Source organism: Cibotium barometz, chromosome 1 (genome assembly GCF_041138505.1).
Source record: "Cibotium barometz isolate CiBa-2024 chromosome 1, ASM4113850v1, whole genome shotgun sequence".
Lineage (NCBI taxonomy): Eukaryota > Viridiplantae > Streptophyta > Polypodiopsida > Cyatheales > Cibotiaceae > Cibotium > Cibotium barometz.
In genome coordinates, this window is record NC_141046.1 from 35,654,237 (window position 1) to 35,669,979 (window position 15,743).

The following is a 15,743-nucleotide window of genomic DNA, read 5'->3' on the forward strand; positions in this document are numbered from 1 at the left end:
GATACATTACCAGGTCAGAGCAACTTTTTTATATACCATGTCTGAACAGTAGAATGGACATGGGCCCAGACAACCCTGTTTCCAGCAACCCAACTACTGCCAGGACACTGGACTTTAGAACAAAGAATTCCAATTGAAGAACAAGTGGTAAAACTCTCATATGCCTTTCATTGCATAGTTACTGTAAACATGCACACAATCCCAGTAAGTACACAGCATGTGAATGTCTGATCACAGGCAAGCACCCACCCACCTGCCCACCTGCCTGCTCATGCACACTGCCCGTAACACCCAACCCATCCGTCCCCCCCCCCCCCCCCCCCAAAAAAAAAAAAAAAAACTAGGATGTCTCTGACCATTAAAACAACAAACCAGAGACTAGAGTAACCTGCAGCAAAATAAACAAAATTTAAAAAAAAAGAACCTTCAAAACAAGATAGTTGAATCCCATGAGGTTTATGGGAAACAAACTTCCAAGACAGTTAATGCAAGAATGACAAATCTTTCGTAGTTTGATCTTTCTTCAGGATCTCCCCTCCAAATTTCAAAGCCACATCTTGTTAAAGGACTGCCCATTTGAAACAGGCTTTTCATACTTGCTTTACCAATATGGGGCAATTAGCCTATTTACAAGAACATCAACAATTTACACCAACTCACCTAAGTACAACAGAGTTGTAACACAGCTTTGGGGGGAATCAAACTGCACAATGGCCTCCTCAAAAAAGAAACAAATGGGCAGCTATTCAAAATAAATAAAAGCTGAGCCATAAAAGTCTTATTTGGGTGCATTATGCTTGAACACTGGAATCAAGTTTCCATCCTGTGCATGGTAGCCATGTCCACCATCCTGGGGCTGATATACCTGTGACGGTGCCCCGACTCCTGAGACATCTGGGATCAAGGCCTGTGGCTGATGTACCTGGGCCGCATATGCATGCCCATAGTGGAGAGCTTGTGTCTCACTCAATTGCATAGGATAAGGAGGATGTGGGAAACGTGGTGGGTAAGCATGTGGTGGGCGGGTATACATCTGTGCATATGGCATATGAATAGGATAAGCGTACCTATCTTGATAGGACTGCTCAGACGGCACTTGTCGTGTTTGAATATTTGATCCCACGGCTGGGTTTTGATGGAAAGGTGATAGATAAGAGGACCCTTCATCTTGCCTACGAAATGATCCTTGGTCTTGAGACACAGGTAAACCCAAAGCCTCTTCTGTTTGCCCCTGCCTGGCGTGTGGATATCCATACCTATCCTGAGCAAGATAATGTTGCTGTGACATGGTATTATCACCAGAAGCTTCTGGGCGCCCTTGTTGCAGACGAGGATAAATGACTTGTCCGTTGTCTTGCATCTGATATGGCACTTGTCCCAATGATGCCATGTGGACAGATCCCACAGATCCTTCCCCCTGTTGTTGAGGTAGAGTAGGAGCATATGCATATGCATGATCTTGCCCATAATATGGCTGTTTAGGGGTCACAGAGCCACTATGCACCCTGGGTTGATAAGCCCTAGCCTCATTTGCCTGTAATGGATATGCACCCTCTGGCATGTTGTAGTCTCGATCTGAAACCTGGTACTCGCTTCCATCTTGTCCTTCAAAGATTTTCTCAGAACCAGGATAAACGGTGTCATCTTCTTCCCCTTCATAAGCTTCCTCCAGCTCAGCATCATCCTCTTCCTCTTCTTCAGACACAGGCTCTTGAGGATAATCACCTTCATCTTCCTGCACTTCATAGGCCTGTTCTGAGACCAAATGACCGCCTGACTTCTCCAACTCTGGAAGGTGTGGTTGTGGCCCGTTGCCATGATATCCATGATAAGCCTGATCCATTTCAGACACATGCGGGTGCCCGCTCTGAAGGTCGCTCTCCACATCCAAAGAGACATGATAATCGTGACTAACATCATATGGACCATGTTCATGCTCTCCAACAGGCTGCCCACCGCCACCAGCAACGTTGGCTCCATCAGAAACCTGGGATTGCAACCTCATCTTTTCCCTGTACTCCATCAAGTATTTCTCCCTTTCTTGGTTACCACGTGCAATATAAAGCTGCAACAAGGACTCAAAAAATTAGTAAATGGAAGATAGAATCAAACAGAGTAGAATGCCTTCCAAACAACTTGACAGCAACTCACAGCTTTCTCATTTTCAGGAAGCTTGCTCCACATTTCAATAACCTTCTTGCCATGCCCCTTAGTCTCTGGGTAGAGCTGTTTTAATCTCGCCCGCTGCTCTTTGAAGAAGATGTTATATCCAGTTCGGGTTCTTTTGGGAGCATTTGGATCTCTCTTTCGAACACGTTCCTTTCTTTTCTTACCATACAGCTGTATCTCTAGACCAGGTGTGTTCCCATCCGATCCAACGCCATCGAGCAGGCTAGGAACACTAGCAAACTGCTGGACATTCTTACCAGCAGAAACATGGTATAAGACACCAGTTAATTTTTCAGTACCAACCACTACTGTGACAAAGTAACCCTCATCAAACTTCCCATTGATGGCTCCAGTGGCATTAGTGCCGATAGATGCAGCAGGATCAACTGCAAACCGCAACAAATGTGAGATGAAGCATCAAAAAGTACACTCAAAACCAAGGGCCTTGCAGATGCACGAAGACTCAGTAAGCCAAGGCAAAAAAAATTGTACATAATCCCTGCACTAGTTACTGAGGAATTTTAAGAGCGTGTGCGCAAATCACCTCCAAAAATTTGCATAGGATCTAGCTTTCGCTTTCTCTTCTTTAATGCAGATGCCATTTCTAGTGGTACAGCATAAGGGGAACCGATGTCAGCTGCAGGCTCCACGGGACTAGGTGCAGGTAAAGGAACTACTCCACAAGAGGAAAAACAGGGCACGATTGTATGATCAGTCTCTCTAGACCTAGCAGAACCTCAACAAAAATGTATTACACACAAGACTTCTGAATAATATACCAGGAGGAGACAGTAGTTGTCCTTCCGCTCTGAAGTAATAAACTTGCTCGTAATGAAACAACAAACTGGTGTAATGCTTGCGGAGGACAAAAGATGTACTGAGTGTGAGCCTTGGGACGTCTAAGACTTCAGATAACTCTTTCCATTGTGCTGATCTAATGACCTGAGAAAGCCAAACCAAGAAAAGAAGCTGAGAAGATTTATGTTACATGTCAAAACATCCCATTCACCATGCATGCACACACGCACGCACACGCGCATGCGTGCACATTCTGTATCCATGATGTCAGTGTTAAATAAATTGTACGCGTATGTGCGCACACACGCACGCACACACATGCGCTGGGATAGGATATCCAGAGTCACCCACTTCCATACGTAAGCTAAAGATGCACACGTCTTTCAAAGTTTCCAAAAAGCTTGAAGGTTGAGAAAACAAACACATCAGAATAAGCTGCACCGCATAAAAAGGGCCCTCTCTTAGTGCCTAGATGACACTCTGATACTAAAGACGGGTATCTGTGAAGAATAATTACCTGTTCAAATCCACCACGAGCAGTAACTTCACAATAGAATGCATGTAGATTCATCTCCTTGCCTCCCACTTTTGGTACCCTGCAGTACAGCTTATATCAGGTAAATGCTGTGTTCTTGATAAAAAAATATCCAGAACCTGCAGTGCCCCCGAATATGCAAAACCAGGCAGATTATGCTCTCTCACCTCTCACAGATGAGAAGTGAGAAGTTGAACTCATGAATGAGAAGTTGAACACACCAATTCAAAAACCTCTTCAACAGTGATGCAAGGCCGTGCACAGCAAAGACTAGCTTGCAATATGTCAACAATGAGCTATGAAAAACAACGGGCACAAAAACATTTCCTGCAAATACTTGACCTAAGAGCGCCTTCCAATTGTTCAAAACAACATATGTAGCAGAACATTCACAAAAATGTGTGTTAACCCCACACATTACCATTCCCGGTCACAGTAAAAAGCTTTTAATGAAACAAAGGAAACTATTATATATAAAAGGTGTATAGTTCAAATAACTACAAAGTGGCCCTAGTGAAATATTGCAAGTGATCAAAATCCCAAGGACCACTGTGATCTTTCAAACACATGGGCCTTGCATTTTAAAGGCCTTTGGTCACATGTTAAAATTGTTTTAGGAAAAACTCCGCGCATTTTCATTCTGTGTGCTCCTCTACTCTAACCATAACTCATGAACATAGATTCTGTCTTCAATGAAGCAAACCCATGTTCCGTTGCTTTTCCCTCCTCCAACCAGAAAAACATTTCTTAGTGCGAGCCCTGATACAGCTTTCTCACCATTTTGTCGACTGCCCCACATAAAGGTGGCATGTAGGTAAATAATGAGGATGGATGATCCTAATCGAGAACAGAAATTAACATTAATGACCTAGTGCAAATTGTTGATCATGAACAAACATCGCTTGGATTTGAAAACACAAAGACAATCACAATCAAAGGGTTTAGGGTTGACCCATCCTAGGCTAGAAAATGTAAGCATCTTATGTATACATTGAACACCATAAGGAGCACGCCTAGGGGATGGCAATGGCTAGGCTAGAACAGGCAAGCATGTAAAAGATAAACATAACAGGGTGAAGATGAGATGTCAAAAATCTATTACATACATGCCAAACAAAATACTGGCTAGTATAAATAATGCAAAATTAAAATTCCATCATGCTTAAGCTAAAATGAAAAGCTACAAGGCGTGCATCTTTTTCATGTCCAACAGCGATGCAATGCGAAAAGTTGTCAATTACCACTCACGTTAGCCTCGTTCCAAGGGCTGCAAGGAAGTTGTCCAGGGTGGTCATGAAGAGCTCCGGATCTTGGATCACAGCATCATGACTTGCTGACGGGGGAGGATAGTGCTGCTGGTGACCACCCTGGTCATGTGGTAGAAATTCAGATGCCGGAACAATCTGAAGGTGCATGCCATCATCAGCTTGCTCTGAAGACCCAGCACCATTGTGGGTGGGTATCATATGGGCTGCAGCATCATGTTCAGGCTCCATGCCATGATATGTTTCATGGGCTACTGGGATGTTTCCATGGTTGGTATTATAGCTTGGGTGATTTGGTTGCTCTGTGTGTTGGAAAGGGTGCTGCTCAAGGTCAAATGAGCGGAAAGCATCTGGCCGTACATCAAATGGGTGGACATTAGATGGCCGTAATTCAAATGGGCGAGCAGGCGCTGGACGAAGAGGACCCCCCTGCTGCTGCTGGAACTGCTGTAAGCTTACATTACCGTACGCATCTGGCCGTTCCAAGCTTAAAGAGAGGGATGGCTCAGCCTGTCGTGGTTCAGGATGCCTCTGTTGGCCCTGCTGTTGATGAAAGGGGACAAACCCTACATATTCCGGCGGCCTCTGCACGGGCTGTGGCGGGAAATCTCCCTCTTTTGAGGCTTCTGAGGAATGCATTTGCCGCGAAATCTGGCCATAAATAACCTCCTGCTGCGCCATCGCTTAAAGCCCTTGGCCGGAAAATCGCCCAAAAGCCTCGCCGGGAAGTTCTAAGCACACCGGGGAAAATTTCCCTCGAATCCTCGATCCTCGCTACAGCTCCATTCCAGAACCGCAAAAGCGCCGCCAAAATGAGAAATTCAACACTTTAGGAAAGCTCCTCGCTTGCATTAGGGTTACAGAGAATTTCCGCCAGTGGCCGGAAGGGCAAGAAATTCAAAGATGCGGGAAGACCAATTTCAGAGGAGCCCAATTCGACGAAGAAAGGACCTAATATACCAAAAAGGACAAGGGGGAGCCGAAAAGTCATAACACGGGCAAGGGAGGGCCGGCTATGGTGCACCCTTCTCTGTTAACCGAGAGAAGAAATGATAATAATGAGACTAAAAAGTAGAGGTCGGATAAGAAGTTTGCAACGACAACGAAGACGTATTCTACGTAATACCCTAATATACGTATACGGTGGCCCTCCCATATACGGTGTCCCTTTAGCTCCTAGTATATTTTTTACTTCCTAATTATCAACATTTTCCTTTCAGAGCTTCCCTCATCCCTCCATCCACACCGTCCAATGCCATGCAATCCAACGATTGTCCCTTCCTATGTTAAACTCCATCATCCATCTTATCTTATTTTGAATACTTTTTCCCTTTTCTAACTTCATATTTTCTTTTAGGGGCTCGTGTAGGTATGTATATATATACGCTCCAAACTCGTAGCCTTCCCTCTCCCTCCTCATTTCCTTGTAATGGATTGGCCCACCTAACATTCAAATTTTTGAAACTTGCCTTGTTTAATTCCCCCCTTACCCCTCTAGCTCTTTTTAACTCCTTTGCAAAATAAAACAAATCTTAAATTTAACCACCTCTCTCTAAAGCATGCTATCAACTATTTAATCCTAACACCTATACAAATTATTATTTTTTTGCATCATCTTTCTTCTAGTTGGTTGCTTGCCATCTAACACCTTTGTAACTAGTGGAATTGCACTCGCTCAAAAAGAGGAGAGGCATCTCCTCCACCAGAGTCATGCTTAAGCATGTATGTAACAAGCAGGTGACAAGCAGACATGATTACAACAAGTTCAACTGGTCTTTCTATTATGTCGACACTTTATCTGAGTCGCTTCTGATGATGGCTCTTCTTTCATATTCTAAAGATGTCTATTTCAAACATACCTGTAAATCGATGATTTTTCCAAGCCTATTTCATTGTGAGGCTCTTTATATCATTGAAAGATTGTGTGGATGTGTTTCGTAGCTTGAACTAATGATCTTTCTATTACATGTTTCCACAGCCAGGGACAAATGTTGATCTAAGAATTGCACATATATAACCTACACATTCACATATGTTGCTACAACGTTAGGACTTGAGAGAACTAGATCTTTAGGATACTACTATAAAGATCCTATCACGTATAAGCTTACTTCCCTGAATTCTACTTTGAGAACCACTCCCACTCAAAAACGTGCTTATAGAAGAGTTCTACGAATGAGCTCTAGAAACTCACCTGAATAAGGAAAAACAAAATGTGAATGTTAGGAATGTAAACTTGCGTGCATTAGCATGCTTAAGCTCTTTGTCTTTTGCATTAGAAGTCTACCTTTCAACTTGGCCTTGACACTTTTCGTCTCGCGTTCAAAATCCCTTAAAGTTCTTGGCATTTAAAGCCCTGGGTGTGTGTGATGCTTGAGTATATATATGCGTAGGCATTAATAAGCTCAAATCTTTTATTATTACACACTTTCAAGGGTTTATTGGCTTAAACCTTGAAGACTATAACAATTTGTTCAACATGAAAACTCTTTAGCGTTCTAAGACACTATCTCGACTTATAAGTTCCCTTAGGAAAATATAAGTGATTCTTTTAGTTATGGTGTGTTTTTTTTGGGGGGGGGAGGAAATGCTTATTAAATTTCTTTAAATGGAGAATATATTGAGCTTCATTAAATGATGAATTTATTTGGACTTAAGGCACACACAAAATCTAGAAAGTACATCTACATGCATGTCACTTGTCTAAACAATAATATCCATTCACTCTGGGATTGGTTTCTTCAATCTCATAATCATTCTCTTCTTACCTTATTTAGTTTGTGGCAAAATAGAATGATTTTGTGGAAAGTTGTCAAAAGAGGATATGATGTGGTTGGTCAAACTCTAAAAGGCCAAGCATCTCTTATTGTTTGTGTTTGAAGTGGCAAAACATCAAGGAAGCTTGTTTTTCAGACTAATTCATGGTAACATCCATGGATGCATACTTTGTTGCTTTTTTAGTACATTTAGCCAAACAATGCCATTTAGTGCTTTTTTTTTTCAAATGCTTTAGCCTCTTAGGTCTTTCTTTCATTTTAATATGGCTTTGACTATTAATGACTTTATTGGTCCATCAATTATCACATAAGAAGTCAAATGTTCATGTGTATTATTTTTTTAAATTCGAGAACCATGAAATCATAATGGTCATCCTTTTTTGTTTAACAGTGACAACATGCATAAAAAACAAGAGGGGTGGTTTACCCACTCCCGACATGTGTGTATCACGGAGTTGAGATCTCCCTTTTCTTTTCTTTACTCCGATCGACATTTGTTATTAGCTAGTGCAAATGTTTTAAGCTAATCTAAGCATCAACCATATTAACACTCATTTAAAAATTTCCATAGCATTGATTCAACGTTAGCTCTTTAAGTAAAACATGTACCAAATTCTCTTAGTTAATTCACAACATCAATGTTATGTAGTCTTAATTATACTAACAATAAGAACACAATGTATATATCTTGTATGATGCTAAACATGGCATACTTAGCTACATGTGGATGTTATTATCCTTTAAATTTCTTTTATGCTTATAACATTGTCTATTAAACAAACAAAGTCCTTCCTAAGTTTCAAAGTTAAAGGTTTACTGATGCCACATACATGAAAGAACTTCTTTCAAACCCCTCCACCTTCTTCATCATAAAATGATGACACTTACATACTCTAAGTTACACTTATTCCTATCTTAAAGTTAAGAATGTGTTTTCTTACATTTCATTAGTTTTGTTCAAATGATATCATTTTCTCAAGAAAAACAATTAACTAAACTTTTTAAGTTTTTTACAAACATGAAGAATACAACAGTCTAGACAAGAATAGTAGGGTACATGGACTAAAATTTTCAAGTTTTTGACGAAGACGTAGTTTATAAGACCCTAGACAAGAATAGTGAGGTACATGGACTAAGATATAAATTCTCTTGTTCATATCCATCAAATGGGTATATGAAGTTTGTTAACATATATCAATAAATGCATGGTTATTTTCTAGAGTAGATTGAATGTAATTTTAACAAAGAAAAATAACCACGATAATCTACCATATTGAATCTTCAACTTCACACTTATATTCTCAAACTTGTTGCACTCTATATACAAATAATTGATATTTCTAGTATATCAATCATGAACTTAACATTTACCCAACATGTCCTTTTAACAGATTGATGGGATTTATTTGTCTTTATTATTGTGTAGTCAAAGCAAGGAGGATTCAGAGTCCCATGGGCAAAGATACCAGATTCCACACTCACGTGCTATATGATCAGGACATCATGTTGGGGCATGGGTGTATGGGTGTGAGCATTAAAAGATTTATTTAAAAAGAAAGACGTGAAAATCACATGCCACCTTCTCGGCCTAGGTACAAAGAGTTGCCACCTTCTTGGCCTTGGTACAAAGCATCATCATAATATTTTATCTTTTATACTGGAAAAAATTTCGAGAAAGAAGAAATAAAAATCACTCTATTATAGGAGGTCCTTGTTATAGCCTCATGTTGTTCTAGTCAGATGATATAGTCTATTCGAAGGACAAGTCATGCGACATTGGCCAACCTACAATGCAACTAACCCTGGATACTATATTTAGACTAGTTTTGCTTCATCATATCAAGATGATTCAGTTTAGATCTATCTTCATTACATTAGTGCACCCTTGTTTGTGCAAGACATCCTTTGTTTAGAGTCTACCTAGATCATCATCAAAGCTTCTTGCCGAAGTGCTTTACCTTGTGATCAATTAGATCTATCTTCATTACATTAGTGCACCCTTGTTTGTGCAAGACATCCTCTGTTTAGAGTCTACCTAGATCATCATCAAAGCTTCTTGCCGAAGTGCTTTACCTTGTGATCAATTTTTGCTTAGTGTATTTTCTTTCAACAAACACACATACACACAAAGACAAACACTTTTATATATCATATCTTTTGCTTTTATTAGGTTGTAACTTTGGTTTGCAACAACACTAATTCAATGTTTTTATCCATATCTCTTGCTTCAAGTACTTTGTCTTTTCACTTAATGTATTTTCCTTTAACACGCATACACACAAAGATAAACACTTATATACACCACAGCTTGAGTTACACTTTGTTGGTTTAAATTTAGTGTTTAGTACAACAATTTGGATGTAGTTGATGTTACTTCACTACTATCAAACGTTTTCAAGCAAAGTCAAACTAATTTTTAAGTTTTTTTTCCCTATTTGTGCTATCCTAGTACTAGTACTGGTGCTTATTCTAGTAACTCCTCCTTTATATTTCTACCCAAATTTTTCAATGCTATACAATTTTTAAATTCATTATTTCTATCCTTATATTAATGCTTCCTCCTTGATCATATATTTTAATACTATACAATTTTAAAAATCATTATTCTTACTCCTAGTTTTGCAGTTAAGTATTCTTCTTTGTGACCGAGATAAATGTATAACATGCAGTTCCCACTCGTGACATGCATCGTTTAGCATATCTATTATGGTGGATGGATGTAAGTTAGTGGTTTCCCTTTAAAGTTTGTGCAAGGAGCTTCAAAATTATATTTTTTTAAATAAAAAATTCCCTCTTAATAACCTTAGAAATCTATCTCAGTCGTATTTACACCATTCTTAATTTTTTGGTCCTTATTCTAGTTCTAATTATAGTTCTTTATTTATTAACACAATCCATCTATGAGAGGTTGCACTGCTAGAGTAGTTAAAATTTCAATTAGGAGTTTATTTTGATTTATAATCACCCAATTTACAAGTATTCTTGCAAAAAACCCTAGCTATGTGGAAAAAAATAGTGGTGAATAATAATAATAAAGAGGCAATAATGGTTTGACTTGATTTAGTTTTTTTATGTGCGCTACACTTTATACACTATAATCCTCCTTTAATAATGATTTTTATCTATGTTGATATGTGGATTTTCATCCAAACTACCAATCTCAATGGTTTAATTATGTGAAGCATTAAATGTTATTTAGATTATTTTTGCTTAAATTGATGTGATTCCTCCTAGACTTTTAGCTATACTCCTCACCATTGATGTGATTACACCAATGTATGAAAATTAGACACATTAGATTACTCTTGAGCTCTTACACCAATGTATGAAAATTAGACACATTAGATTTAATCATGTCCATGTAGTCAATGATCTTCACACTTATTACATGTTTCTAATTGGTTGCATGTGCCTACATGTGTTTTCTATTATCATGCCCCTCTCTCTCTCTCTCTCTCTCTCTCTCTCTCTCTCTCTCGTGTGCACGTGTGTGCATGCATGCACACACAGACACATACACACACACACACACATACATGCATGCATGTGTATGCATGCGTGCGTGCACACACACATATGCTTTCTTTCTACTTTTAGTAGTGTAGTAGAGGAAAATTCCATGTGTTGTTGCCATTTCATATTATGGGTAGTTTTAGATATACCCAAATTTATACTAATAAAAAAACCAACAAACACATGGTGCGAATATTAAGTCATGTAAGACCTTGTCAATAATTAATGTATGTAAGAGAATGTTGGATGAGCAATAGAGTTTAACTTTCCATTTTTCTTCAATAAATACATGGCCTTCACATTGGTTTTTGATATTGAAATGTATCAAGTGTGATGTGACTATTAGACTCATAAATTGTACAACTTTGTGTAACCATCCATAATCAAGGTGCATTTTAAGCAACAAACTCATGTCCACGTGCAAACTAGTACATCAAGTCACCAACAACCCACCATAGGTACGACAACTTTAGACCACCCCCGAGCACATGACAATTAGATTAAATGAAACACCTTGATCCAAATCTCATACATTAATTGTGCCATTCTCAATATATGTGCATCCATCCACATATTTAAGCACTATGTGCTATTTTTTACCTTACTTTATTTGTAATATTGAACCAAAATGATAATATCATAGCCCCATGCTCGATTATGTGCAAACCCACTTATGTACATACGCTCTTAGTGCTATCAATACCTTATTTTTATGGATTTTTAAAGCCAACATCTAACCCATATTACAACTTTTATGACCCATAGAGTTATAAAACAGTCCTTAGATGATCTATGTAAGGATGTAATAAGAGCTCACCTTAATAGGGACAAAGCCATAGAATTAGCCCCCTACGTAACAAGACATAAAAGTGGCATGAGACACTTTTATGTCCTACTTAATGACCATCTTTGAATAATTTTTGCAAGCTCTCTATGAGACGAATGTTCATGTACTATCTTTTGTATCTTCTTTCTTATGACTTGAAATTTATCATGAAATTTTAATTCCTAGGAAGAGAATTATGTACATACATGGTAATAAAACAAGATTATAAACAGGTTCAAAGAATGCTATTCACAAGTTTTTTTATCTCTTAAATCAAAATCATTCATATATGATCTAAGGGCTCTCTTTTTCTCTATAATTAAAAGTATTTGGCGATTTAATGAGTTGCACAACCCTAAATTTCTCCCAACATCATTGAATAGTGACTTGTATTCTAAGAATTTTTCCTTGCTTCCAACACCCTTATTTGGAGTTTCATTTGCATAAATCTAATCAAATAGCTCAAATTTGGTTTGGTGATAGTCATGTAAATCAAACTATCCACTATACACATGTACATAGTAGCCTGTACATAGTAGGGTCCTCCAAGGGATCACCTATATGTGCAGACAACCTCATGTTCTATCTCATGTTTTGATCCAATGGCATTGAGATTAGCTTATACCATGTCATCCCATACTTGGATAGCATATTCAAAACAAACTACCTCTATAAAAGCTAAACCTCATCACATGATATATCACCTCTATACCCAAGAAGTATCTTAGCACTCAAATCTTTCATTTCAAACTTCTTCTTAGCATTTTCACCTCATGAATGCCATCATCACTATCACCTATGTGACAATCAAGTTATTAACATAGATGACCATTAGCACAATTGCGATATCAGTGTTTCTCAAATCAAGCGAGAAATCAACATTGGATATTGGAAATCTAATACTAACAAGATAATCCCCCAATCTTGTCTGACCATGCTCTAGGTACTTTAAGCTATACAAGGATTTGTGAAACTTGCAAACAAAATCTTGGTGTGCATAATCCTTATATCCTCGTGGCCATGCACCATATAAACTTCCTCTTGTAAGTCACCATGTAAAAATGCATTCTTTATATCCATATGATGCAAAGATCATCCCTTAGCTAAAGCCCATAGCAATGACTGCTCTCACTGTTTCCATCCTAGCAATTAGGCTTGAATGTCTCCTCATAGAATGCCATATGTCAATGCATATCCCTTGGTAACTAATCTTGCCTTGTACTTAGGATCATCTAAATTATGCTTCACTTTTTGCAGACCCACTTACATCCAATTACCTTCTTTTCCTTTGGAAAGGGACCAAATCCCATGTCTCATTAGCATTTGACACATCCATCTCTTCATCCATGGGATCTTCACAATGCTTATGTTCAAGTGCCTCCTCACAAAACATGTGGGCTCTACTACGTGTATAGCTTTGACCCTTTATGCATAACAATGTGAACACGCTAAGAGGAGTGGGTAGGTGTGGACTAGTTGGTGTAGTCCAGCTGTAGAATCTCTGGCAAAGATATGTTGGTGCCAGCCACCAAACCCGCTAGTGATGTAAATGTTGAACGGTCATGTAGGTGCCTCGTGAGTGTCAGCTCATGTGTTGAGCTTGACATATCAACACTCCTCCTCAAGCTCAACTCAAGCTCAACTCCAGCTCATGAACTCCAAGCATATCTTGAAATCTACGGAGCTTCTCAACTCCCAAGGCCTTCGTGAAGATGTCAACGACCTGATCCTGTGTGCTGACGTAGGCCAAGTTGATGTCGCCTACCAAGACTCTCTCCTTGATGAAGTGGTAATGTACCTCAATGTGTTTCGTCCACGCATGGAAAACTGGGTTCTTGGCTAGCTGTATACTGCTAATATTGTCATAATATATGACAACCTTTCTCTCCACATACAACCCCAAATCAGCAAGTAGCTTGCGTAACCAAGCTACCTCATGCGCTGCCACCACAGCTCCTCTGTACTCTGCCTCTGTACTCGACAAGGAAACAGTGGGCTGCTTCTTGCTGCTCCATGTCACAGTAGCACTTCCCAATTAAAACATAAATCCACTGGTAGATCTCTTGTTTGAGATGCTACCTGCCCAATCTGTGTGTACCCATGTAGCTCCAATGGTACACTTGCTGCATAAAACAATGCATAATCAACAGTGGCCCTCAAGTACCGAAGTGTGCATCGTACACTGTCAAGATGTGGTTTGCGCGGAACCTACATAAACTGGCTCTCTAAGCCAACAATGTAGCTCAAATCTAGCCTGCTGATCGTGACATAGATCAAACTCCCCACAATCTTCCTGTACATAGTGGGATCCTCCAACTCATAACCTGCATCCGCACTAAGCTTTCCATTTTGATCTAATGGCACTGAAATTGGCTTATAATTAGCCATCCCATACTTGGACAACATGTCCAATACATATTGTCTCTGTGGACAGCCAAATACCCTCAGGTGTGCGAATGACCTCAATTCCCAAAAAAGTACCGTAGATCTCCCAAATTCTTCATCTCAAACTTCCTTTTGAGAAGACTTTTCACATGCCCAATCTCATCCATGTTGTCACCCCCAACAATAAGATCATCTACATAGATGGTGATGATCACAATACCCTTATCACTCTTGCACACATACAAAGAGTGATATGCATTTGCCATATAAAAACCAATAGTGACAAGATACTTAGCAATCTTGTCATGCCATGCTCGTGGAGCATGCTTTAGTCCATACAAAGCCTTACAAAGCTTACATACATACTCTGAGTGACATGTATCCTCAAAACCTAGTAGGATACACCTCATCTTGCAAGTCACCATGCAAGAACACATTTTTTACATCCATGTGATGTAAAAACCAACCTTTAGCTGTAGCCACCGCAATCACAACTCTCACAGTTGCCATCTTTGTAACCGGGGCAAATGTCTCCTCATAATCAATCCCATGTGTTTGCCCATATCCTTTGGCTACCAATCTAGCCTTGTACCTGCTTATGCTACCATCACTGTTATGTTTCACCTTATACACCCACTTATAGCCAATAATTTTATTGCCTTTAGGCAATGGCACCAAATCCCAAGTCTCATTTCCATACAATGTATCCATCTCCTCATCCACAGTTTTCTCCCAACACACATTTCCAATAGCCTCATCAAAACATGTGGGTTCTACAACCTGCACAACTTTTGCCATATAAGCATAGTGATGTGCCACATAACCATCATAAGTCAACCTCTGCACATGGTTTTTTAGATCTTCGTAACTTTGCTTTCATGGCTTCCATATCCTTCTTCACTGTCCTTATTTTGCTGGAATCCCAAGCTCCTCTCATCAAGGCTCATCTCCGAGCCACTAGACTCTCCCCATGAACAAGAGAATGCCCTGTAGAAATATGGCATACCAAGGGGCTCAACCACTTTCTCTTTGCCTTTATGTGATGTACCAACAACATTTTCAGGACTGGTATTATGATGCAGCCTGCCACTCCATGGTCTATCAATAGAGCCACTGTGGATGAGGACTCTCCTAATCCACTCAATGACTGTGATTTTTGACTTGCATTCTGTGCAACCATATTTCCACTTACATCAGCCCCAACAACATCTTTTTCAGCAACATACCAGCTACTCATCTCATCAAATACAACATCCCTACTTACCCTCAATTCACGTGTAGCAGGATTATAGCATCTATATCCCTTTTGCTCAAGGGAATACACATTTTTCTGCCTTTAGATCCAGCTTGGTATGCAACTCATCTGGCACATGTACATATGTAATACATCCAAAAACTTTCAAGAGAGACAAATCAAGTTTTTTGCCGGTAAACTTATCCTCTGGCATTACATCATGTATGGCTGTAGTAGGAGT

At 39.4% G+C, this 15,743-nt stretch overlaps 1 protein-coding gene across 1 annotated transcript; it reads right to left on the reverse strand.

Annotated features, from left to right (window-relative positions):
• Positions 1 to 433: 433 nt before the first annotated feature.
• LOC147641929 (uncharacterized) lies at positions 434 to 5,938 on the reverse strand. Its single transcript, XM_086801296.1, has 6 exons — positions 4,751 to 5,938; positions 3,485 to 3,563; positions 2,949 to 3,111; positions 2,714 to 2,842; positions 2,152 to 2,555; positions 434 to 2,065 (listed from the first exon to the last, which is right to left on the reverse strand). Exons 1-6 carry the CDS (start codon positions 5,446 to 5,448, stop codon positions 779 to 781), a joined length of 2,760 nt encoding a protein of 919 aa, XP_086657422.1. The 5' UTR covers positions 5,449 to 5,938; the 3' UTR covers positions 434 to 778.
• Positions 5,939 to 15,743: the final 9,805 nt, after the last annotated feature.

Coding starts and splice junctions, on each gene's coding strand:
- LOC147641929 (XM_086801296.1), bottom strand. CDS start 5,448: ATGGCGCAGCAGGAGGTTATTTATGGCCAGATTTCGCGGCAAATGCAT. Junction 2,556..2,713: donor TCCTATGCAAATTTTTGGAG/GTGATTTGCGCA, acceptor TGCGGTTTGCAG/TTGATCCTGCTGCATCTATC. Junction 2,066..2,151: donor TTCCTGAAAATGAGAAAGCT/GTGAGTTGCTGT, acceptor TCCTTGTTGCAG/CTTTATATTGCACGTGGTAA.